The 27,329-nt window shown below is 42.4% G+C and overlaps 1 protein-coding gene and 1 non-coding gene across 2 annotated transcripts in view; both read left to right on the top strand.

The window, feature by feature from the left end:
* FBP1 (fructose-bisphosphatase 1) overlaps window positions 1-18,528 on the top strand; it is a 39,543-nt gene extending 21,015 nt beyond the window's left edge. The window contains exons 2-7 of the mRNA XM_007939131.2: window positions 532-694; window positions 1,204-1,296; window positions 10,516-10,656; window positions 14,443-14,580; window positions 16,518-16,637; window positions 18,337-18,528. Coding sequence (XP_007937322.1) covers window positions 532-694; window positions 1,204-1,296; window positions 10,516-10,656; window positions 14,443-14,580; window positions 16,518-16,637; window positions 18,337-18,528 — 847 coding nt within the window. The remainder of the gene's footprint in view (window positions 1-531; window positions 695-1,203; window positions 1,297-10,515; window positions 10,657-14,442; window positions 14,581-16,517; window positions 16,638-18,336) is intronic.
* Window positions 15,868-15,938, top strand: TRNAG-CCC. The gene has a single exon. It is a non-coding gene; the product is annotated as a tRNA-Gly (tRNA).
* Window positions 18,529-27,329: the final 8,801 nt, after the last annotated feature.

Genomic DNA, 27,329 nt, shown 5'->3' with positions numbered 1-27,329 from the left:
AGAAAGACTGCCTAAAGAAAAAGCCCAAAGCAGATGCCACTGAGTTGATTCTGACTCTTGGCAACCCCATTTGTTGCATAATGTAACTCTGCTCCATAGAGTTTTGATAGCTGTCAACTTTCAGAAGTAGATTGCCAGGGATGCCTAGGCACCTCTGAGTGGGTTTGAACTGCCAAACTTTCAGTTGGTAGACAAGTGGTTAACTGTTAGTAACCACCCAGGAACTCCTAAAAAGACTCCTTAGAGGGGCCTATAAGGAAAAAGAACAAAAAGCACAAAACAATGCTTGAGCCACACTGATTTAACCACAAAGGCATGTTGGGTACCTGGCCAAAAGGTGAATGACATCATTTCTTCTTTCCAGGAAACCCCTACTCAGAAAGACAACCATCCTTTGTGTTTTGTGTCTTCCTATGTGTCTTCTCTAGTTTCTCTTAAATCCTATTTGACACCAACTTCCAGTGGGTTTATAGATTCACCGCCACATTATGGTGATCACCGCTGATATTTTTCTGGTTTTCTTCCCTCCAGCTATGGAATTGCTGGTTCTACAAATGTGACTGGTGATCAAGTTAAGAAACTGGATGTCCTCTCCAATGACCTGGTTATTAACATGTTAAAGTCCTCCTTTGCCACTTGTGTTCTTGTGTCAGAAGAAAATAAAAATGCCATCATAGTAGAACCTGACAAAAGGGTAGGTCTGTATTTCCACTGTTAATGGTTTTAATGTTACCATTTTTCTCTGTCTTCATAAATGACCCCATTTATTCACCCAGCCTAGATTCCTAGGAATCACCCTAGATCTCTCCTGACCCATGTCAGTGATCATTTCACAGATTCTACCTAACTGTCAAGTCTCAGATCTGGCCTGTTCTCTGCACTGTCCACACCAGCACCACGGTTCATCTTTACCATCTCGCCCATGGGCTCATCTCTAGTCCTAACTCTTTATTGTTATGTTCAAAGTTCTTCAAAGCCTGGTTTCTGCTGACCCCCCCCCCCTCTTTTGCTTCATCTCCATCCATGCTTTTTTCCTCCTGTGTGCTACCTTGTATCTTACATGACAGAGTATAAATAAATAAAGCCCATGTTTCTTGAACTTTCCCCTAGATTCCCACTGTTACCCCATGGTGTATACCCTTTATCTGATCACAGTATGTTTCTTTTCACAGTTAAGTCATATTTGTTTTTTCTTTGCTCCAGGGTAAATACGTGGTCTGTTTTGATCCCCTTGATGGTTCTTCTAACATCGATTGTCTTGTGTCCATTGGAAGCATTTTTGGTATCTACAGAAAGGTAAAATGTGATGTTTCAAGCACCTGGTTTGGGATCAAAAGAAAAGTTAAGCTTGAGCATGTAGTCCCATTTCAATATCGTGGAGCAGCCAGAATGTAGAATCATGATATGCTGTGAGGCTAGACATAGATTAAGGTCTCAAGTTCTGACATTTCCAGCATTAATTGCACAATGACGACCCATTAAGTTGTTAAAAGAAAATGTAGTAGTAAAACATGAGTGGGAGGAGAAAGATATTTCATATGTTTGACTAAATTTTGCTTTCTTTTATGATGGAAAATACATACATATATATATATAGAGAGAGAGAGAGAGAGAGAGAGAGAGAGCTCTGGTGGCGTAGTGCCTAAGGCACTTAACTGCTAACCAGAGGGCTGGCTGTTCAAACCCACCAGCCACTCCTCGGAAAGAAAGTTGGGCAATCTACTTCCATAGTGATACTGCCTCGGAAACTGAAGAAGGGCTTGCTATGAGTCAAGTCCGACTAAAGGGATCATAACAACAACAACAACAACAACAACATATGTATGTAGAGGGTAAGGCATTTGGCTACTAACCAAAAGGTTGGCTCTACCACCAGCCACTCCGTGGGAGAAAGATGGGGAAGTCTGCTTCTGTAAAGATTTACAGCCTTGGAAACCCTATGGGGCATTTCTACTCTGTCCTATAGGGTCACTGTGAGTCAGAATCAACTCAATGGCAGTTTGGTATATATACATACATACATATAGATATATAATGGTATATAATGTATATATATATGTATATATATATATATATATATTAAAGAGACAAAATAGAGTAATTATAGTGATGATACTATGTGAACTGAAATTTGTGAAAATATGACAAAAGTCAAGATTGTTTATATCAAAATTGTTTTTTAAATCCTCTAAATTGGGAGTCAGCAAACTGTGGCCCAGAGGCCAAGTCTAGCCTATTGCCTGATTTTATAGGACCTACACGCAAAGAACAACGATTTTGCATTTTCAAAGGTTGGAAAAAATCTAATAAAAGTAGTATTTCATGACCTGTGAAAATTATATGGAATTTAATTTTCAGTGTCCATAAATAAAGTTTTATTGACATATGGTCATGGTTATTTGTTGCATATTGCCTTTGGCTGATTTCATGCTACAATAGCGGGATTGAATAGTTGTAATACAGGTGTAGGGAGCTCTGGTGGCATAGTGCCTAAGGCTTTTGACTGCTAACCAGAAGCCTGGTGGTTCAAACCCACCAGCCAGTCCTGAGAAGTAAGACTGGGCAATCTACTTCTATAGAGATACTGCCTCGGAAACCCAAGGAGGGGTTGCTATGAGTCGAATCGACTTGATGGCAGTGAGTTTTTTTTAATACTGGTATAATCTTAAAAGCCTGACATAATTACTGTATTTCTGTGTTTGGACAATGTTTGTGACCACTGCTGAAATCCTGGAAAGCACAGTGATGCAACATGGGAACCCAGACTCTGTCCTGAGTCTTCCACCTGTGTGATCTCTCAAGTCACTCTACCTCCAGAGCCTCTCATTTCTTTTTCGTCTTTAAAATGTTTTGTGCGTATATATGTATGGATGTATGGATGTATATGTGTGTATGTGTATATATATGTGTCTATGTGTGCACGTAGATATGTGTGTGCATGTAGATATGTGTGTGCATATGTATGTGTGTATGAGTGTGTGTGTATGAGAGAGAGAAAAGCAAATGAGTGTGTAAGTGCACACTCAAGTATATAGACAAGTGAAAAATAGAATGAATACCCGTGAGCCATCATAACACTTCATAAAATCTAAAAACATGTCATCTTGGCTTCAGCTTTTGTTTATTTTAGAAATAAAACTTCCCAGATACAGTTTGCTAGGTGCCTGGTGTTGAGCCTCTTAAAGGATGAAGCAGTTAGTAGAGCTGAACTCCCAAATCCTCTATTCTGTTATTCAAAGGCTTATGAAGTGAGTTCCAAATCTGTACTTTATTTTTTTTTAATGACATTGTTTAGTATCGTACATAATCTCCTTTCAAACAGTTGAAAAAATGGGATACCATGGGTCATTGGAAGGTGTTTTGCTTTTGTCTTGGGTGAGAGGCATAACCAAAAAAAAAACCAAACTCACTGCCTGTGAGTCAGATCTGACTCATAGTGACCCTTCCTTGGGTTTCCGAGATACTGCCTTGGAAACCCAAGGAGGGGTTGCTATGAGTTGGATCCAGCTAGACGGCAGTGAGTTTGTTTGAGTTATTTTTACAGAAGTAGATTGTCCAACCTTCCTTCCGAGGAGTGGCTGGGGGGTTTGAACCACCAGCCTTCTGGTTAGCAGTCACATGCCTTAAGCACTACGCCAGAGGCATAGCACACCAAAATCAGTCTGCATAGTGAAAAAGCAGCTGTTGTGTTGATTCCAACTCAGGACAAACCCGTGTGCATCAGAGTAGAGCTGTGCTCCATAGGTTTTGAATGGCTGTGATCTCTGGGAAGCAGGTGCCAGGCTTTTCTTCTGAGGTGCTTCTGAGTGGACTCAAACTTCTAACCTGTTGGTTAGTATCCAAGTGCCTGTTTGCATCACCCAGGTACTAATTTGAGTAATGTTGTTGTTGTTGTTAGTTGTATTGAATTGTGTCTGACTCATGGTCACCTCATATGTACAAAGTAGTAGTTCTCCAAAGGATTTTCTTGGCTGCAATCTTTACAGAAGCAGATTATCAGGAATTTTCTTCCATAGTGCCACTGGGTAGGTTCAAAATGACAATTTTAGATTAACAGCTGAGTGCAAACTATTTGTGCCCTTTACCTAAAATTAATGAAGGAAACCTATTGCTGTTGAGTTGATTCCAACTCACAGAAACCCTATAGGACAGCGTAGAACTGCCTCATTGTGTTTCTAACGGCGCAGTCTTTATGGAAGCAGACTGCCACATCTTTCTCCCATGGAGTGGCTGGTGGGTTCAAACCACTGACTTTTCAGTTAGCAGCTGAGGTCTTTAACCACGGTGCCACTAGACGGTTCTAATTCTCATACCAGCAAAGTAAAGACAACAGTTTGTCTATTTTCCAAGTCATACCATGAAACATAGCATTCCTGTTGTAGAAATGGAGGGATGTCATTTTACCCACAAAGCATCAACTCTATTGCATAGCAAGTAAGATTTGTAGCATAGGAAGATCTCTGGTTCCTGAACTTCACTGAAAATAAAGCAGGGCTAACATTTGTCAAAGCAGTTCTGGTGGCACCATGGTTAAAGCATTTATTTGCTAACCAAAAGGTTGGTGGTTCAAACACACCAGCTGCTCTGGGGAGAAAGATGAGGTGGCCTGTGTCTGTAAAAATTCATAGCCTTGGAAACCCTATGGTTTCCAAGAATCCTACTCTGTCCTATAGGACTGCTTTGAGTCAGAATTGGCTCAAGAGCAGTGGGTTTGGTTTGACTTAACATTTGTCAAAGGAGCCCTCTGAGGGTACAAAGCACTCAGCTGCTAACCAAAAGGCTGGCGATTTGAACCCAATCAGTGGCTCCATGATAGAAAGACCTGGTGATCTGCTTCTGTAAAGATTACAGCCAAGAAAACCCTATAGGGCAGTTCTGCTCTGTCACATGGGGTTGCAATGAGTGTCAGAATCAACCTGACAGCACCTGACAGCAACAACATTGGTCAGCCCCATTCTCCACCTCAAACCCTACAGTACAGATTATCTTACAGAAAAAACAGCTCTAGAAAATGGAAAGACACTGGCTATCAACTGGAAAAAAAAATCAAATGAACTTGCAACAGCTGCTTGAATTATAAATACTAGCACAACTCAACAATTACTTTCCACACTCTTCTCAATAAATCTGACATGACTCTCTTAAAAGACTGAAAGAGATGATGAGTATGGCGCAGGTCCAAAGTCATTTCAGTTCTCAGCAGCTTTATTGATTGCTTGAAACTATTCAAGGGCTTATGGGACATAAACATAGATGTGTCTGAGGTGTCAAAGGAGACCTTTCCTGATTTCTGCAGAGATTGGTCTTAGCTTGAAGACATCTCCTTGGTTGGCCACCTCATGGGAATGCATTAGTCACTGGAATGTGGCCACAGTGAGCAGGCCTTGCCAGAGTGATGCTGGAAACACAGGCTCAACAGTGTTCAGTGTTCCATGGAGTTCCTTCTGCAGACTCTCCCAAAAGGTTGCCCAGCCTCTGGTTGGAGACACCCAGAAGGATAGATTCTTCCGAGGACAATATCTGATTTAGTATTTGGACAACCATCATGGTTAGAAATTTTGTCTAAATATTGAATTAAAACCTGCCTCCCTATTTAATGGATGATTTAGCCTTTTAGAGCATTGAGTGGCAACTGGTTACCATGTGCAAGGTATTGCCTGGCTCTCCAAGGAAGGTTTGGCTACCTGTTTGAGGGAAGGTCATCTGATGATGTGATAACCTCACCCTACTTCTTTATCTCCTTCTCCATGATTCCAAGTCTCTAGAATCCATGGGGTCTTTCCTTATACTTCTTATAGGATGTCATGGGATAAAAAGAAAAAAACAATTCCTGTAGCAGGTGGTGGCCTCAGATTGGTAGAGAAAGGGAGAGTCCAGAAAGTTTCTATTTTTGTCAAATGCTTTATGTTGATTGATTCATCCCCAGGCATCTGAATGAGGATAGAATGGCTTTTCTTGGAGGAAAGGGCATTGGTAGAGGTCTGGAGGAGGAATTCATGCATTAGAGAGGAGGTCAGGCTAGGAAAGTAAATCTATGACTCAATGAAATTAATTTTTTTTTTCTGAGTATGTAAGTCATAGACAAATGTCGCTGTTATTTCATGAAGGAAATTGAAGTGTAAGATCGGTGACAAAATTTCAGGGAAAGATCGTTTACTCTTGAAGCTTTGCCACAGGCAAGCATGAATGGTTCTGGGCCAGATCCACCTCTGAGGGCATTTTCTTGGTGGAAAACTGGTTACTCAAAGCTTCTAGTGGCAGGAGAAGAGCGTTAGAGCCCCTAGTCTTCCCAATATGCCACTGGCCTTGAAGGAAGCTGGTGATTATTAAAAATAACCCTCTATGAGGTGTCCATTTGACAAAGGTTGTGCACTGGCAACATTTGGAGAATGGAAAAATAATTCAAAATTTTGATCCTATGTTTAGTCTGTATTTAGCTGTACTGCACTATCCTGTGAACAGAAGCCAAACCAAACCAACTCATCCTAACCAACTAATCAGCCAATCTGATGAAAATTATTTATTAAACAGGAAGTGTAGAGATAGAGAGGATGGAAGGAGAGATATTTTTGTGATCCTTCCTTTTAGGTGTGTAGTTTTCATACTTCAATGTAAGACTCACCTATGTATGTGTGATAAAATGCAGATTCCTGGGATTACCCTTAGAGATTCTGAGTTCATACATGTGGGTGTGACCCCAGAATCTGCATTTTTAATAAATATCCCAGGTAATTATAATGCATTTAGTCTATAGGCTACACTTTCAAAAGTTGCAGAAAGAAGTTATCTGGAATGTTTCTATTTAGAGGACCTCCATCTCCAGTTTTATCAAATAGATACCTTTGCTCTCACCACCACCCATCTATCTGTTTGCTGTGCTATGATGTTGCTGTGATGCTGGAAGTAATGCCACTGGTATTTCAAATACCAGCAGGGTTTCCCATGATGGACACATTTCAGCAGAGCTTCCAGACTAAGAGAAACTAGGAAAAAAGACCTAGTGATATCCTGAAAGTTTGTTGTTGTTGTAGTTAAGTACCGTCGAGTCGTTTCCAACTCATAGCTACCCCATGCACAGCAGAACGAAACACTGCCCGATCCCGCACCAGCCCCACAATCCCTGCTATACTTGAGCCCATCATTGCAGCCACCGTGTCAATCCATCTCGTTGAAGGCCTCCCCCTCTTTCATCGACCCTCCACCCTACCAAGCATGACATCCTTCTCCAGGGAATGGTCCCTTCTTACAACATGACCAAAATAGGTGAGACGAAGTCTGGCCATTCTCGCTTCCAAGGAGCATTCTGGCTGCACTTCCTCCAGGACAGATCTGTTAGTTCTTTTAGCAGTCCATGGTACTTTCAGCATTCTTCACCAGCACCAAAACTCAAAAGCATCAACTCTTCTTCGGTCTTCCTTATTCATTGTCCAGCTCTCACATGCATACGAGGCGATTGGAAATATCATGGCTTGTGTCAGGCGCACCTTAGTCCTCAAGGAGATATCCTTGCTCCTCAGCACTTGAAACAGTTCCTTCGCAGTTGACTTTCCCAATGCTACACATCATCTAATGTCCTGACTGCTGCTTCCGTTGGCGTCAATTGTAGAACCAAGCAATGTGAATTCTTTGACAACCTCAATCTTCTCTCCATTTCTTGTGATGCTGCTCATTGGTCCAGTTGTGAGGATTTTTGTTTTCTTTATATTGAGACGTAATCCATACTGCAGACTGTATTCTTCAACCTTCATCAGTAGGTGCCTTAAGTCATCCTCACTTTCAGCAAGCAAAGTTGTATTGTCTGCATATCCTGAAAGTTAGCCAATGAAAACTCTGTGGAATACAACAGAACATTGTCTGATACAGTGCTGGAAGATGAGCCCTCAAGGTTGGAAGACACTGCACAATAGCTGCAACAATGAACTCAAATGTACCAATGGTCATGAAGATGGTGCAGGACCTGGTAATGTTTTGTTTAGTTGTACATAAAGTCACAGTGATTTGGAGCCAACTCTACAGCAACTAACAAGAACTTACTCTAAGCTGCTGGGATCTCTGATTGGAAAAGGAATGAATGAAATGTGGGGAAATTACCTGTTGTCATTTATGTCTAAGTTCAAGCAGACAGTAATCAGGCTAATAACAGCTGTTCCAAATACTAGAAAAGCCAGTCATACAAGAGATCAGGTATGGTAGGTGAATGGGAATATACCCATAACTATATACAGGTCCGGCAGATGATATTTCTACATATGTACTTGTATGTGCTATAAGAATATTCATATACATGTATGATAACTTCTTAGACACAACTACACACCTTCAGGCAGTGGGCTGGTGGGCTTTAGACCAGGTCATGGGGGGCATCAAGCTCAATTGGCATAACATCCTACACAAAAATGTTGTTCTACATCCTACTTTGGTGAGTAGCAACTGGGGTCTTAAAAGCTTGTGAGCAAATATTTAAGATGAAACAATTGGTCTTTCCTCATCTGGAGCAAAGAAGAGTGAAGAAAATAAAAGATGATTGGAAGCAGTTAGTCCAAGGGACTAGTGGACGAGAATCTCAGCCTACACAACATTGAGATCAGAAGAACTAGATGGTGCCCAGTTACCACTGCCAGCCACGCAGAAAGAAATCACAATTATAGATCCTGGATAGAGTGGGAGGAAAATAAAAAATCAAAAGCATAAAAAAGACCAGGCTTACTGGTCTTATATAAACTAGTGAAACCCCCAAGATTATGGCCCCTTGTCATCCTTCAGACCTGAAACTGAACTCACTTCCGTGGCTTAATTTTCGGCCAAACAGTAGATGAGCCTCCAAGGTGATGAATTACACCACATAGTTGCACGCCTTAGAACAATCATCCATAGGGTATCAGAAGGGCACCATTTGTGCAGAGGGCTGGAGTGCATAGGAAAGAAGGGCACAGGGAAAAGGTAACCATAGGGAGGAAGTGGGAAGAGAGCTGTTACACTGTGAGGAGTGAAATCAATGCAATGAAACAAAATGTGTATGAACAGCTGAATGAATTTTCTCTGTAAACTTTCACCCAAAGCACAATACAAAGTTATAAATAAATAAAAGTCAATCCTATATTAATAAAGAAAACAATTTACATTTAGAAATTATTGAGTAGGAGCCATGTCCTTTAGGTGTTCCCTTCCCTAGTATCAGGGAAAACTATGGATCACTGGATCCCATCCAAAACCAAACCAAACCAAACTCACTGCCATCGAGTTGGATCAGACTCATAGTGACCCCTCCTTGGGTTTCTGAGGTGGTATACTACAGAAGTAGATTGCCCAATCTTCCTTCTGAGGAGTGGGTGGTGGGTGAACTGCCAGTCTTCTGGGTAGCAGTCAAATGTCTTAAGCGCTATGCCATCAGAGCTCTCACTTGATCCCATGTTGTTGTTGTTTTGTGCCATCAAGTTGGCCCTGACTCATAGTGACCCCTCCTTGGGTTTCTGAGTAGCTGGTGGGTTTGAACCACCAGCCTTCCAGTTAGCAGTCAAGTGCCTTAGGCACTATGCTACCAGAGTGCCTACTTAATCCCATAGGCTATAAAATTTAATGGGTTGAAATCATATTTTTTAATAAGAAAGAAAGAAAAGAAAAGCTTGGTATGTGTATCAGGTTCTATGTGTAAATATGTTTCATTAAATACTTTATTTTTTGTGTATTGGTACTGGTTTGCAATGTAAAATCAATGTCTTACTGTGGGTGATGATTGAAAAATTTGAAAGCAACTGCCCTACCTTGTAACGACTCTGGGGAGATAGACTAAATCCTTGACTTTCTGAGAACTTCTGTGATGTGTGAGTGATATGGAGCACACTCCTCAGTGGGGTGTGTGCTGCAACTGGCCAGAGCTTATGATATCGATTTCCTCACCAGACTAGCTGCCTGGCAGCCCTGGGTTAATTTGGTTAACTACAGATGGAGCAGGCAGGTGAAAGACAGCGATGCTCATAATAAAATAAAATTAGTCAGAGCTGGCAAGAGGGCCTGTTCCTTTTTGGAAGTGATAATGGAGAAATAAGAGAAGATCCAATTAGTAAAATTGGAAGAGGACACTGACTGGAAAGAAGGAACCAGATGCAGGAAATTCGGGTCTGGTGGGAAGGCTGCTCTGGTGATATAATCAGGATATTATGAGGAGTGAGGTCTCTCTGGGAAGATACCCTGTTTCATTAGAAGTCCAGACCCAGTTGTCTTTGAGTCAGTTCTTACTCATGGTGACCCTATGTTTTGTAGAACAGAGCTTCACATCATAGGGTTTTCATGGCTGTGAACTTTCAGAAGTAGACCACCAAGCCTTTCTTCCAAAGTTCCTCTGGGTGGGTTCAAACCATCAGTTTCTGGTTAGTAGTTAAGAGCTTCACCATTTGTGACACCTAGGCAACCACTTCATTAGAATAGCATCCTGGTAATGCTTACTGTTAATGGTTTGAGTAGAAAAAAAGGTCCACAAAACTCAACAACCAAAACATATTTTCTTTCTTGCTCTAGACTTCAGTGGGTGAGCCATCTGAGAAGGATGCTCTGCAGCCAGGACGGAATCTGGTGGCAGCTGGCTATGCCCTCTATGGAAGTGCCACCATGCTGGTCCTTGGCATGGAATGTGGTGTCAACTGCTTCATGTTGGATCCGGTGAGACATCTTGGGGGTGTTAGGTTCCTTGGCTGAGGGCTGTGAATAAGTGTGTGTGTGTTGGGGTGGATGAGAAGTTGGAAATGAGGTCTATGGAGGGACAGAGTGGATGGGGTAGGATGGAATGGGGAGATGGAGGGACAACGGATCCCTTCATGAGATTATCATCAAGGTGAGGAAAATATCTGTCCAGAACACAAGAAGGAGTCTTTATTCCAAGGTGAATTCTTTAGAATGAACATTTGTCAAGTGATTCAAATGCCTGCAGAGGCCAGACAGGTTATACAAATGAGTGGTGTGTACTGGGGAAGGCTAGGGGTCATGGTGGCAACTGTGGGAAGCTGGAGAGGGCCATCAATTGTTAATATTCTGAAACAGATGCCCAGTAGAGCCAAGCCTTCCAATGTTCCAAGGAACACTGGATTTTTTAAAATATAATCTTTCTAGATTTGTAAAACATTGTACTAGCTTCAAGCACATTTGGTACACCAATGTTCACTTCCACACTACTCACAGTGGCAAAAAGGTGGAAACAATCCAAGTGTCCTTCAACAGGCAAATGGACAAACAAATGTGGTATATCCATACAGTAGAATGTCACTCAGCCATAAAGAGAAATGGCTCCTGATACATGCTATGACGTGGATGAAGTTTGAAAACATTATGCTGAGTGAAATCAGTTAGACACAAAAGGACAACCATTGTGTGATGCCAATTTATGAAATATATAAAGTAGGCAAATTCATGGAGACAGAAAGTAGATTAGTGGTTACTGGGGGCAGGTGGGATAAGGGGAAGGGGAGTTACTGCTTAAAGGGCACTGCATTTCTGTTAAGAGTGATGAGCAAATCTGGAAACAGTGGTGAAGGTTGCACAATATGGAGAATGTAATTAAATTAATGTAAAAATTGTTCAAATGGAAAATGTTGTTGTTGTTATGTGCCGTCAAGTCAGACCCTACTCATAGTGACCCTTCCTTGTATATATATATATATATATATTTCACCATAATAAAAATTAAAAATTAAAAAACAAAACAAACCCACACTGTTTCTAGTTGACTAACTAGACCATTTAACTAGACCATTTAAGGACCAGATGGGGCCTGTGGGTTGTCCGTTAGCCACCTGGCTACATCCACTACTAGATTCTCTACCTTATTCATCAAGAGGTCATTTTCCTGAAGTGAACAGGTGTCCCAATGGCATTGCTTCTTCAGAAAAAGCTACCAAAATTACTTGATATCACATACACACATAAAAATTCTCCATTAACTCTTGCAGTATTGATAATATTGAACCAAGGAAGTGAATTGAAGATCATTCCCCAGTCCTCCTTACAGAGAAGAGCCACCTGACTATAGACAGGACTCCTAGGTGCCATGAAGAAGATGCCTTAGCAGTTTTGACTTGTGGATAATTCCTTCCATATGGTTATTAATGAAAGTCATTTCTTTATTCAGCAAAATGACAGCTTCAACAGAGCAGATAAAATTGGGGGCAATAGTAGGGAGCAAATAATATTTGGTGTAACTCTGTGGATTCTAAAACCCAACACTGAAACATAGACTACAAAGGAGTAATCTTCAACACATCAGCATATTGTTTGTGTGTTTGGTCCAGTGTCCCAAGGGAGACAAATTGGATTTACATGTTGCTTTTAGTTTTAGAAATAAATACCTTTCCTTGGATGACATTAATGAAACTATTTATACAGTGCTTTTGCTGATGAACTGAACACAAGGTACACATGGTGAACTTGAATCCCTTGTGAGGGACAGGTTGCCCATGGTGAGGCCTGTGGGTCTGTGAGCGACAGGTAGCGTAAATCAGAATACAGGCTGCCTTTGTCCCATGCACACTTACGTAATTGTACTTTCATCTCCTTGAATGTGTGGGCGCTTAATAAATAAACAAGGGTAGGGAAATAGTGCCAGTCAAAGCCACCAAGAGAGATGACCTCACAAAAAAAAATTGAGGCAGAACCAGGGCAAAGTTGAGTCTGTGCCCAGGGTGCCGTTTCAGAATTCACTGATGTTTGTGGATTTACTGACTCGCCAGACAGACTGCAGCACCAGCCATGCTTCTGGTGATTTCTCTGTGACCGTTGAGTTGATGGATGTGCAGGAAAAAAAATCAATCTCTTCTTGTTTCCAGATTGCAGACGGGTGTCTCTGGGAGTAAGTGGCTGTGTATTTGATAGTCTATTGCACTCCTCAGACCTCTGGGCCACCAAGTGTTCTGAAGGAAAATGCATGTCCACTGTTAACAGTCCCCTGCTGGCTACCTTCACTCTATTTGATTCAAACCATTCTCCTAGCTGATGCCTGTGCCTTGCACTAGGGAAATGCTAAGTGCTTTCTCGTCACTGTGTCTTGCTGCAAGGACAGGCAGAAGTTTCTGCTGAAACAACCACAATAGTTAATATTTGTGGGACAGGTGTTCATGGGGTGTCCTGGTCTCTGCATGCATGACTCTGTTTCCTAAGCTTTCTGTAAATACATTTATTTGTTTTGTTTTACTGATTATCAAAGAATATTTGTACATATCTGTGGCCAACTTTCTGTAAATACAAAAAAGTGTTGAAGAAAGAAGGAGAAAAATCACTTGTAACAGTCACTTTCAATGATCACTGTTCATTTTGGTCTCATTTTCCTCTCTTCCTGTCTTCCTTGCCTCTTTCCTATCTCTTTCCCTCCCTCTCTCCCTCCCTTCTTCCTCCTTCTCTCCCTTCCTTTCCTCCTCCTTCCTCCTTCTGTTATTTCCTTCCTAGTATCAACATATCTCCCATCAGCAGGCATCAAGCTTTGCCATAGGACTACATGGCAGGATGAGGTGTGTTGGTGAGGTCTCCTTTCTTCTTTCCTCTCGTCTCAGTGGAGCAACTCCTCTCGTAAAATAAGCAGAGCCTCAGTCACCCTCTTATCAGCAATACAGTCCTTGGGCCAAACCAATAGGAGTCATGTGACGTTGTTGTTGTTGTTGTTGTTGTTATGTGCCGTCGAGTCGGCCCCGACTCATAGCGACCCCTCCTTGGGTTTCCGAGGCAGTATCACTACGGAAGTAGGATTGCCCAACCTTCCTTCCAAGGAGTGGCTGGTGGGTTTGAACCGCCAGCCTTCTAGTTAGCAGTCAAGTGCTTTAGCCACTATGCTACCAGAGCTCAAATTTCCTCCAAAATACTCAAATCCCAAAGACTTAGCCCCAGTAGCATGTGGGAGGGAGATACAGAACAATGACCTTTTTACAGAAAAACTACACATCAGTGAGAGAAGGCACCTGAAGGTGTATATGCCAGGAGACAAAACTCAGTGTCCTACTTTTCTCTGTAGCAATATACAATGAATTTTCATTAAGATAGAAGTATAAAGCCAAGAAAAGCTCTGAGCACCGTGGTGTCACTCAGAGACCACCGCCTTCCAGTGACTGTCTCTCCTGACACAGACCGCCCCAACACACACCAACTTCTTTTATTGTAAATTCATGCACATCTTGCTCACCATTCTTATTGTCCCTCAGGCTTTGTTCTTGTTTACCCAGCCTCCTCCCCTTCTCCATTTCCTTTCTTCTCCTTCTCACCACTCCCTCTTCCCTGGCCCCATTTATATTTCTTGGAGAGGTTGGCAGGAATCACCCAGGTCCCAGGGTGAGGACACACCCCAGGTGCTGAAGCACAGGCTTGACCTTAGGCCATGCTCCCTCCCCACACACACACCTCAAACAGACCCATCCGCCTACCTGACGGAAAAGTTCCTCATTTACCTTTCCTTCCTTGTCTTTTTTCAAGGCCATTGGAGAGTTCATTTTGGTGGACAGGGATGTGAAGATCAAAAAGAAAGGGAACATCTACAGTCTCAATGAAGGCTACGCCAAGGACTTTGATCCTGCCGTCACAGAGTATGTCCAAAGGAAGAAGTTCCCCCCAGTAAGTGAGGGGGCAGAGGCTTATTTTTGATTGGGGGCAGTTAAATGTCCAGGCAGCTGGCATCGGGCAACTCAGTGGAGATTGGGGGTAAGCGGTGACGGTCCATCCTGTGGCAAGAACAGGAGCCTCTAGACCACATTTGGGATAAGTTATGTAGACATCTGTTGGTACATGATTCCAGATTTGCCCTGTAGAAGAATGCCATAGTCTGGAAGTGGATTGGATTTCTCATTTGCACTGACCCCATGACCCTTAGGAACTGAGAACTGGAATCCCTACATGGAGAGGTCAAAACTGGAGTGTCTGTTCTGGCCATTGCCACTTGCTGCAGCAGAAGAAAATTAGGATGCTAAAGTCAACTAGACAGATGAGCTAGTGGCAAAAACATGTTCAGTTCTGGGGTCCATGAGCCCAGACGGTACAAAATGTGGTTCTCAAATCCAAAGCAACAGACACCTGCCTTGTGGTGTCTGCCCTTCTGGGTGATCATCCTGTGATGACATTCAGCCATCACCCCAAGGCTGAGTGTCCATCTTTGTATTTCTAAACTTGTCGCCATCAATTCATTGCGACCCACGTGTGTCTGGGTAGACTGTGCTCTGTAGCATTTTCAATGGCTGAGTTTTTGGAAGGAGATCGCTAGTCTTCCTTTCTGAGGTGCCTCTGTGTAGTCTTGAATCTCCATCGTTTTGGTTAGTGTGTTAATTATTTGCACCATGTAGAGATTTCATCCCCCTAAAGAGATTACAAATTACTGAATATGAAGAGAAGTGGCTCTCTGTATAGCCATTTTATGTGGGACTATGCAATTTTGTCATACTCTTGCTTAAATGGCATCAAAGGGTGCTTATTTTCTGAGATGAAGCCCAAGTGTGCCTAATATGGGATTCAGAACCCTCTAAAACTAGCCCTTGGCTCTCTCTTCAGCTAGATCTCCCCTTCCACTTTACCCTCAACCCCCACCCTACCTCAATCCACTCTAGTTTTCCCAAGTGACTTCCCCACACCCAGTGTGGAGAATATATGCTTCTCTACATAGCCAAGCCTTTGCTTGTACTGGTCCTTTTCATGAAATAAACATGCCTATCCCCACCCAAACCAGTTGCCATTGAGTCAGCTCTGCCTCATAATGGCCCATTGGTCAGCCCTGTGCTGCAGAGGGTTGTCAGTGGCTGAGTTTTCAGAAGTAGACCAGGCCTTTCTTCTGAGATACCTCTGGGTGGACGCCAACCTCCAGTTGTTGGGTAGCAGCTGAGCATGTTCATTGTTTGTACCACCCAGACAGGGACAGTCGTGGTTCAGTGGGAGAACTCTTGCCTCCCATGCAGGAGACCTGGGTTCGATTCCCAGCCAATGTACCTCATGTGCAGTCACCACTCAGCTGCCAGTGGAGGCTTGTGTGCTGTTACAGTGCTGAGCAGGTTTTAGTGGAGCTGCTAGAATAAGACAGACTACGGAAAAAGACCTGGCAACCTACTTCCAAATAATCAGCCAGTGAAAACTCTAAGGATCACAATGGTTCAATCCTGTTGTGCATGGGGTCTCGTTGACAACAGCTAACAACAACAGCAATGACAACGGACCCTACCCAGCTCCTTACCACAGCATAATCCTCCTCAACCTCCTAGCTTCTGCTAAATGACGGTTTTTGTGGTGCCTGCAGCAACCCCATAACCCGTATCAACCACCTGCTCCTTGGGACTTCTGGGGGTAATTTGACATTACTGTCAGATGTGTGAGGGGCCATCTTCAATATTCCATCTTCTGCTTCTTTCGAACAAGGTTTTTTATCACATATCTTAGCACAGCTTCAAATACATAGCTTCAAATACATAGGTGTTCAGCCAGTGGCTGTTGAATCAAATAAGCACAGTGAACTCAAAGAGAACTCCCTTTCTTTTCTGCAACCCTAATTGTTGTTGGTCTTAACCTTGCAGGATAATTCAGCCCCCTACGGTGCCCGGTATGTGGGTTCCATGGTGGCTGATGTTCACCGCACGCTGGTCTATGGAGGAATCTTTATGTACCCTGCTAACAAGAAGAGCCCAAAGGGAAAGGTAACTATGCACCCCTGAAAACTGGTTGCATAGCAGCAGATTTAATTTTCAGCCTGTGGAATTTGACTTAGGAAAAAAGAAAGGTTATGGTTGCTGTTGAACTCTATAGTACGTTGCTAACGATGCCTGTGGCACATTCTTTTCTAGATTAAAGGTTGTTCTTGCTAAAGGCATTTTTATAACTAAAAATGGCCTCTTGAGAACCCTTTCATTGCTCTGGCAAAAGATAATTAATGATGCTATGGTCAGGAAGGGGATGCAGTCCTTAGTGCTTCCAGTGGCTACATGGTTTGGTTTGAGTGAAATGAATTCCACTCATAAAATGAAATGAGATAGTCCAGTCTTATTGGCAAGACAGCAAATCAAATATGTACTCCAAACAGAGGTTTCCTTTGATTGCTTTAAAAGGTGCAAAATAGAATTAGCTAACAAGCTGACATTTGCTGTTTGGAAAATGACACCTTTCTAGGAAGGAAAGAATCTGTACTTTTAGGTAAACTGTAATCTCTGACTGCACTGGCCTAATAATACCCATGGTGCTTCCAGCCAACCATAACATGGGCTGTGCTTTCTTGTCATGGCTGAGAGATATCCTACTTCTCTTCTACACAGGGTGACAGCATGCTTGCTTCCAAAGTACTGCCCTCTTTATTTTTCTCAATGGACGGATTGTCTTCTTAAAATGAGAGAGACAGAATACGTCCAGAAAATCCCCTTACCAGCCCTGGTTGCTCCTCAGTTGACTCCACTCATAGTGACCCCATGTGTGTCAGAGTAGAACTGCTCCATGGAGTTATCAGTGGCTGGTTTTTCAGAAGTAGATTGCCAGCCCTTTCTTCTGAGGCACTTCTGGGTGAACTCAGACCTCTAGTCTTTTTGTTACCGAGCATGTTAACCTTTGCCACCACCTAGGGGGTCTAAATCCCCTTAAGATAGTTAGCGATACCACTCTTCCCATAGGATTCTAAGCCTATGTGCTTATCAGCTTTATAGTACTTTTCTCTAAGTCCTCAAAAAATTATTTTTTAACACAAATATCAAAGCTCCTCCTTTTTCAGTTTTGCAAATCTGGCCATCACACCTGTATGGAACCAGAGTCAGGAAACACCTGCAGAAAGCTGTCTACTCGGTAGGCAGACTGCATGGAAATGCATACGATCAAGAAGTTAATATTTAAAAGTAAATGCCAAGATGTATAATATACTAAATTCCAACCCTCAAGTCTTAGGAGATTTGTAAAAGGAATGTATACAGAGTAGCAAGCAGTATTATACTCTTTGGAGGAGCCAGTCTGCTTTCCAGATGTCTGCAGCCAGACACCACTGTGGATTTTTTTATGCATTTAGAACAGGCAGCACTCCATCCAAAACACACAGAATCACTCATTAAGTGCAGTTTCCGGACTATAAAGAGAAGGCAACCATTAGTTCTGCCTAAATGACATACAGTCACTGAGTCCAGGTGGTCGGTCTCACATTTGCATCAGGTAATCTCCTGCTGACTCTGACTTGATGAGTATTAGATTAACCCTTTGGTCGCAGATGCTGTGTTGAGGGGCACTTTTTATGACTTCACAGAAAGGGAGAATGTGAGCTACTTGGAAACTCCCATGAGCTCTGCACTATTTTGCTATGGAGCAAGTCCCCTCTCTGTAATTCCTACTGGGTTGTGGACGCTGCTCTCTGGTCTTGTTTTCCAGCTGAGACTACTGTACGAGTGTAATCCAATGGCCTACATCTTGGAGAAGGCAGGAGGCGTGGCTACCACCGGGAAAGAAGCTATATTGGACATTGTTCCCACTGATATCCACCAGAGGGCGCCGGTCATCTTGGGGTCCCCTGACGATGTGACTGAGTTCCTGGAGATATATAAGAAACATGCCGCCAAATGAAGCTCTAGCTTTGCCCTCGCTGAAAAGAATTTGCCTTTTATCTGGACCAAAGCTCACGCTACACTACCCCATCCTGACTGGGCATCATACCATCCCAGAGAGCAGAAATGAAAAGCATGGGTGGTGGTGTTTTTTTGTTTTGTTTTGTTTTGTTTTTTACCATGATGGTAAAATGCTATGTAACGCCTGGTGCTGCCTAATCAACATACCACCACAATAATGTCACTGATAGGCAAAATATATTTTGAGGGGATGGGAGAGAAATAAACATATTCTTTCTTTTTAAAAAATAATTTTATTGCTTTGTTTCAAATGATAACAATAATAATAACAAATGCATATAACATTACATATCTCATCTTCAAAACAACCTTATTAATTAGGCGCTATTATCATGGTGGGAGCCCTGGTAGCGTAGTGCCTAAGGCACTTGACTGCTAACCAGAAGTCTGGTGGTTCAAACCCACCAGCCACTCCTCAGAAGAAAGGTTGGGCAATCTACTTCTGTAGTGATACTGCCTTGGAAACCCAAGGATGGGTTGCTATGAGTCGAGTCTGACTCCACAGAACATAACAACAACAGCAGCATTATCATGGTGGGAGCTCTGGTGGCGTAGTGCCTTAGGCATTTGACTGCTAACCAGAAAGCTGGTGGTTCAAACCCACCATCCACTCCTCAGAAGGAAGACTGGGCAATCTACTTCTGTAGAGTTACTGCCTCAGAAACTCCAGAAGGGGTCGCTGAGTGTAATCGACTCGGCAGTGAGTTGTTTTTTTTTTTTTTTTTAAATCATGTCACAGTGGTTCAAGTATTCAGTTGCTAGTGAAAAATTGGTGGTTCGAACCCATGAACTGCTCCATGAGAGAACGATGAAGCAGTGTGCTTCCGTAAAGATTACAGCTTTGGAAATCCTGTGGGGCAGTTCTATTCTGTCCTAAAGAGTCACTATGAGTCAGATTCAACTCGATGGCAGAGGGTTTGGTTCTTTTTATTACATCCCATTTTATAGATGAGAAAATAGAGGGCAAAGAGATGAAGTATTCCACCCAATAAGTAAGTGTGGAAGCCGGGATCTGAACTGAGGCCGTCTGGCCTCTAAACTCCAGTTACTTCTCTCTTTTCCTATGTGCTGACCCATTGCAGGTCTGTGTCTGCAGAACTTACCTGAACAATGTCCTCTAAGAAATGGTCAAGTTAATAGGTGAATGTGTATGAATCTGGGGGTACACCTGGGCCTGGCCTCTTGGCTTTCCATGTTTTATTGTTGTTAGTTGCCGTCAAGTCAGTTCTGACACATAGCGACCCCATCTGGCTTCTCATAAGCGAGAACTGGCTGAATCACAAAGGAAAGTGTCCATTACTACTCAAAGGTGACTTATCTATGAAAACATAACGCTTTATTGACCCAACAAAACCTAATAAGTCCTCGGGCCTATATTATTACAAAGAAGAGGGTTCATTATAAGACAAAGATTTTTTGTTGTTGTTATTGTTGTTATGTTGTTATGAGTTGGACCCGACTCATACCGACCTCTCCTTGGGTTTCTGAGGCAGTATCACAATGGAAGTAGATTGCCCGATTTAAGAAGATGAAATTTGTTACAAGCAAGTATATTTCTCACTAAGGTCTCTCTATAAACAGTTTCTTCCTTAGCTAACCATGGTTCTTTCTGCACTAGGATACCAAGATTGTGCCAAGCCCTATCAGGTGTTAAGAAGAAATACCTGTAGTCTTTCTTGAGCTTCAGATTTTTAAAAGATACCTGTTCACTTGTGAGTTTAAAACAGATGTCTGTTTATATCCTGATTCTTCCTAAACTGAAAAAGCAAACCAAACCATTGTTGTTGAGACAACTCCAACTCATGGCAACTGTGTATGTTTCAGAGAAGAACAGGGTTCTCAGTGGCTTTGACCTTTCAGAAGCAGATCACCAGGACTTTCTTCTGAGGAACCTCTGGTGGACTCGAACCTCTAACCTTTCAGTTGATAGCTAGTGTGTTAACCATTTGTATTACCTAGGGACTCCTAATTCTAAACATTCCCCCACTAAGTCCACATTTTTCCAACAGGAATCTTAGTTTGCTCTTAAGCGTTAGATAGATCTATTTTTGTCCACTGACTGGACCCAAAGCCAACTCACAAAGCTTCTAATGATTTTTAACCTTGTAACTCAGTTGGTCTTTGGTTTTCCAAGCACTGAGGAGATAGGGTGTTTAGAAGTCATTTTCTATTAGTAAGAAAGCTGTGTGTGTGAGAAATGATACACTTCCCTCCCCCACTGGGTCCCAGGAGGAACCCAAGCAAAATAACAAAAGGACCCCTTTCTCTGCTTTTGTATCTTCTGTGCATTGAACTATCAGTTTTAACTGAGGGTTTTCCACTGATAGTTGTACTGTTGAAGTATCCCATCATTCTTGAGAAGGAGAGACAAACGTAGACAAACAGACATAGAGAAACAGTGGCACAAACAGTGGTTCTCCTCTGATGATTCTTAGAATTTCAAAGTTGGATTTGATCTTAGAGCTCCTTGAATGCCATCACTTGACAGATGAGGATGAAGGGGTCGTGTTTGCTGAGTGTCATGTCGTGACGTGGCTGGAGCTTGGGTTAGCTGGCTCCCAGGCTCCACAATATCAACTCTCTCTAAAATAGAAGATTCTTCTTTCTCTTAATCAAAGCACATAATGTTCCCTTTACAAAGGAAAATATCCTCTCTAGACACTCAAATATTCACTACTTCAAACAAACAAACAAACAAACAAACCTGTTGCTTGTCAATAGATTCTGGATGAACCTTGAACATGGTACATTAAGTGAAATAAATCAGTCTCAAAAGCATAAATATTGTGTGATCCTACTTATATGAAATATCTTGAATAGATAAATGCATACAGACTGAAGTTTATTCAGTTACCAGGGACTGGGGGTGTGGGAGGAAGAAGGACTCATTGTTTTGGGGGCACTGAGTTTCTGTTAAGGGTTATGAGCAAAATTGGAAATGGATAATGTGATAGTTAAACAATGTGATGAGCATAATGTCATCGAATTGTATATGGTAAAATGTCATCAAATTGTATATGGTAAAATGTTTAAATGAATTAGAAATACCATTTGATCCAGCAATCCCATTACTAGCTATACATCCTAAAGAAGTGAGAGCCAGGACTAGAACAGATATATGCACACCCATGTTCATTGCAGCACTATATTCAATAGCAAAAAGATGGGAACAACCTAGGTGCCCTGCAACAGAAGAATGGATAACCAAACTATAGTACATATACACAATGGAATACTATGCAACACTAAAGAATAACATACCCACTGCCATGGAGTCAGATCTGACTCATAGCGACCCGTCCTTGGATTTCCAAGGCAGTATCATTATGGAAGGAGCTCTGGTAGCGTAGTGCCTAAGGCACTTGACTGCTAACCAGAATGCTAGCGGTTCAAACCCACCAGCCACTCCTCGGAAGGAAGGTTGGGCAATCTACTTCCGTAGTGATACTCTCTCAGAAACCCAAGGAGGGGTCGCTATGAGTCAGGTCCGACTCAACGGCACATAACAACAACAACAACATCATTATGGAAATAGATTGCCCAATCCTCAGAATCTACAAAATGCCACATAACATGGATTAATTTGGAGAACATTCTGCTGAGTGAAATAGGTCAATCACAAAAGGACAAATATCGTATTAGGTCATTATTGTAAGAAATCAAGAAAAGGTTTATGTATGGAAGGAAAGTTTCTTTGTTGGTTACCAGGGGTGGAAGGGAATGGGAGGGAAGGGGGAGGAAGCACTACAATAATAATGTTTAAATGGCAGTTGTTTTGTTCCATATACATTTGCCACAATTAAACAAACAAACTTAGCCTTAAGCCTAAGTCACAAATGCTCTACAACTAATCAGGAACAGAGTTTCTCCACAATGACATACTTGACTACTTGGTGTCCTTTGCCAAAGGCTAAGAAATCATTCTTCCTCTCTGACCCAAAAGACCTGTCTGCATTGGTTGTGCTGCTAGGAGGTAGGTTTAGACCTGGCTGTAGCCTTCGGACATTTGATAAAACGTGAAATGGCCAGAGTGAGGTACAAGTTCTACTCATGCCCGTTTGGTTCCCAAAGCCCCAGGGTCACTCTGGGCTGACCCTTAACTCCAGAATTGGGAATAATTTAAAGATATCTGCAAGGGGTTGAATGGTGGTTCCCAAAAAAGATATGTCCACATCCAAATCCCTGGAACCTGAAAATGTGCTTTCTTTGGACAAAGGGTCTTTGCAGATATAATTAAATGGGGGGATTTTGGGATTAGATTTCCTGGATTATTCAGTAATATATGAGACGGTGTTTCACTGTTATTCATAAGGTTTTCACTGGTCAATACTGTAAGAAGTGGATGACCCCTTCCTTCTCCTGAGTCTGTCTTAGTCTGGAAGCTCCGCTGAAACCTGTCCACCATGGGTGAACCTGCTGGTATTGTTCAAGTGGGCCCTAAATCCAATGACAAGTACTTAGAAAAGACACAGAGGGAGAAAGACACACAAAAGAGAAGGCTGTGAAGATGGAGGCAGGGATTGGAGTGATCCTGCCACAAGCCAAGGAACATCAAGAGGCAAAGGATTCTCCCCTGCAGCCTCCAGAGAGTGCAGCCTCGCTCACACCTTGATTTCACACATCTGGTCTCCAGAACTGTGACAAAATAAATTTCTGTTGTTTTAAGCCACCAGTTTGTGGTAATTTGCTTCATGGGGAACAAATAAAATTCCCTTCCTGAAGTGGTGGTTTGGGGTATATTTTCTAATTGTATGGAGTCCCTAGGTGGTACATATGGCTAATGAGGTTATCTGTTAACCTTAAGTTTGGAGGTTTGAATCCATTCCAAGATACCTCAGAAGAAAAGCTGGGCAATCTACTTCCAAAAAAAGCCAGCCAATGAAAATGCTGTGAGGCACAGTCCTACTCCAACACAAGTGGGGTTGCCAGGAGTTGGGATTAACTTGATGGTAGTTGGTTTTGGTGTTGTTTCTTCTAATCATATACCTCAAGTCAAGGTCCCTCAAGCAACAGAGCCTAGAGAATCTCTCTTCCTTCATTCTGACCATTCCCATCAAATAGGATGTGCATAGGCTGTTGACCACACAATTCTGAGGATTTGAGGGATTAAACTGAAATAACCATGCCCTTTCTGTGAGATGCTACCTTTGGTTTCCTTGAAGTCCTGAGGTTCTGCTACTGTGCAGGTGCTCCTCATGACTTCCAGAGCTGGAGTGCAGCAAGGTGAATGTAGTGGTGAACCCTGGCTGGGGAAGCTGTGAATCCTGGCAAACTGCAAAGAAGGCAGTGGAGCAGCAGCAACTGACTTTGCAGTGTCATAAAGTGGGGGCAGGTTGAATGCTATGACCTCTGCCACTTACCAGCTAGCTGTGCAAGCTGAGTGGAGACCAGCTAATGCTCACCCAACTGTCCTCTCTTCCTGGACTCACAGAAAGACTACATTTCCCAGCCTCCCTTGCATTGTGGTGAAGGCTGTATCACTGGGTTTTGGCCAGTTGGAATGGGGCTAGACCATCCAATGCACAATCCTCTTTCTTCCCTTTATCTTCTTTCTTCTCTCCCTTGTCAACCTATGAAGCCTTTTTTTTTTTTAAAAAAAAAAAAAGATATCAGTGGAGTTTAATCACCTCTTCTTTTGAAGCAGACAGTTCAAAGATAAAAGAGAAAATATTTATACCACTTTTAAATTCTATATCTAAATGTATAAGATATGTGTGAGAGAGGGGCCAGATAACTTAAGATTCTGGAAGGAAACACATTTCCACTGCTTTAATCAGACATAAGACATGTGACTAGTGAATTTCCAACTTGTATCTTTTTAACAAGATGGTTCCAGAGGAGACGATGGTAACTATAGCCTACTGAGCCTTCCTCTCATGTAGGGCAGCCTGTGGGGATCTCCCAGGTCTTGGTTTACTCATCTGTAAAATATAGTGGCAGGACTTCATGAGCTCAAATGCTTCATCCAAAATTAAAAGTTTATGATTCTGAAGGGGTGTATGATTACAGTTGTATTACATCAAGAAGGATTAGTCCAAAAATAAGATGGACCATGAGGACCTCAGTCTCCACAATCCCAAGACCAGAAGAACTAGATGGTGCCCAGCTACCAATCCCAACTGCTCAGAAAGGGATCAAAACTGGAAATCCTGGGTAGAGTGGGAGGAAAAGTATGGAACAAAATTCAAAAACACAAAAATGACCAGAATTACTGATCAAAAAAAGACTGGTGGAACCCTGGGATTATGGCCCTGGGTTACCCTTCGGGCCTAGAAATGGACTCATTGAATGGATTGGCTCTCAGCCCAACAGTAGAAAGACCTACATGCAGAACACCTGCCCCAGGGTGATGTAGCCACATACTCTAGGGTGATGCACCTGTTGGATCAATGAACAGTGAGATACCAGAGGGGCGGTATTCACATAGAGGGAAAGCTGGACAGACAGAAATGCATAGATAAAAAGGGCACAGGGAGGAGCGGTGACAGGAAGGAGAGGGGAGGAGAGATTTTCACGGTTGGGGACCGTAATTGGGGCTGTGAAATCAGATGTGCATGAGCTGTTGAATGTAAAACAAGTTGGCTTTGTAAATTTGTACCCAAAGCACCATTTAAAAAAAGAAGAACAAGGATACAAATGAAGAGCATGTAAGTCATGGTCAGGGGGTTTCTCAATGAGCAGCTTCTATGAAGTCTCAAAAAAGGAACGCACTACCCTCCCATGAACATGGACATCTTTCACTAACCAGAGAGGCCCTGAAGCCTTGTTTTTTAAATGGTAGTATCACACATGGCAGGAAGCTGCATATCCAAGCCCCTGTTCTGTCTGCATCAGGCTGTGATACCAAAACCAAACTCACTGACGTCGAGTCATTTCCGACTCATAGTGACTCCTCCTTAGGTTTCTGAGGTATCCTTAGGTAAGTAGATTGTCCAATTTTCCTTCCGAGGAGTGGTGGTGGGTTTGAACGGCCAGCCTTCTGGTTAGCAGTCAAATGCCTTAGGCACTATGCCACCAGAGCTCCTTCATAGTAAGATACCAAGGAAAAAGAAACATTTGTTCTACAATTATGCTGAATGAAATAAGTCAACCACAGAAGGACAAATATTGTATTAGTTCATTATTGTGAAAAGTCAAGGAAAGTTTTATATATGGAAGGAAACTCTCTTTGTTGGTTGCCAGGGGTGGGAGGGGAGGGGAGAGAACATTACAAAAATGATAAATAAATAAATAGACAGATAGATAGATAAATAAATTGTGTGTGTGTGGGGGGAAACGAACATTTGTTGTACAAAGCTACTGGGATTTGGGGCTTATTCATTACTATGGATCCATGTAACTTTGCACAACAAAAATTTATTTCTAGTGGGATTTGGTGCTTACAAAAGGAGCCCTGGTGGTGTAGGGTTAAGCATTTGTCTGCTGCAGGAATGTTGTTAGTTAGAACCCACCAGATGCTCCAGGGAAAAAAGATGTGGCAGTATTCTTCCATACAAATTAAGGCCTTGGAAATCTTATGGGGGCAGTTCTACTCTGTCCTATAGGGTCTCTAGGAGCTCTGGTGGTGTAGTACCTAAGGCATTTGACTACTAACCAGAAGGCTGGCGGTTCAGCAGTGAGTTTTTTTTTTTTTTTTTTTAATAGGGTCTCTATGAATTGGACTTGACTTGATGGCAGTGGGTTTGATATTTTTTGGTTTTCATTACTGCAATATAACCTAGGCTGTCCTGACTAAAGCTAAACTTGGAGAAATTATTCAACCTCTCTGAACCTCAGTTTCTTTATTTGCAAAATAATAATATATTAAAATATAATTATAAATATTAATTATAATATAATTATAATATTGATACATTTGAATTGTGGTGTTGGTGAAGAATGTTTGCAGAGAATTGGTTGATGTGGCCCTTCTAGCCATTGTCCTCCATTCTATGATGTATTATAAATCCATGACTGTTTGGGGTGGTGTGGTAGTTAAGGTCAGGTATCAACTTGGCTGGGCAGCTGTAGCAGTCGTTCACTATAACGACTGGCAATCGACTCTGTGATGGGATTTACCTTGAGCTGCTGATTATTAAAGCCATCCACTTAGGTTATTTCTGTTGGGGCAACACAGGTGTAATGTATCTTGAGTCCTGCCTTGCTGGAGGGTATAATTCAAATCACCACCCTTAGCTTCCCTGAGGGTATACTACGAATCTCCTGGGAAGATTCGCCCTCCTCTTGCTCCAGTTTTGTGTCTTGGCTCATCCTCATCTCACCCCTGGATTTGGGACAGCAGCCATCATCTGATCTGCTGATTGAGGTTCATCAGACCCTGAGAACTGGGAGGACCCTCCAGACCCACTCACGGACCTGGGACTCGCCAGCCTGCCAGCCTCCACCACTATTACGTGAGACGATCCCTTGGGTGTCTGTGAGTTCTGTGAGGCATTACAGTGAAATACAGAACCCTAAGATGGGGGAAATTACTGGGAGGAGGAGGAGTTAATGTCTGAAATGACGGAGTGGTACGGTAGTTTGGACGTTTGGAACATCTTTAATCTCCGCCTCATGGGGACCAGCCTTGTGCTGATCTTTCTGAGAGAAATTGTTCAAGCAATGTTGAATACTATAGACTGCCAGAAGAACAAAAAAATATGTCTTGAAAGAAGTACAGCCAGAATGCTCCTTAGAAGCGAGAATGGCCAGACTCTGTCTCTCATACTTTGGACATGCTATCAGAAGGGACCAGTCCCT

The sequence above is a fragment of the Orycteropus afer genome, unplaced genomic scaffold (genome assembly GCF_000298275.1).
Source record: "Orycteropus afer afer isolate SDZICR_OR568_19922 unplaced genomic scaffold, OryAfe1.0 scaffold00005, whole genome shotgun sequence".
Lineage (NCBI taxonomy): Eukaryota > Metazoa > Chordata > Mammalia > Tubulidentata > Orycteropodidae > Orycteropus > Orycteropus afer.
The sequence above is the reverse complement of the archived record's forward strand: the minus strand, read 5'-3'. Positions and strand labels throughout refer to the sequence as shown.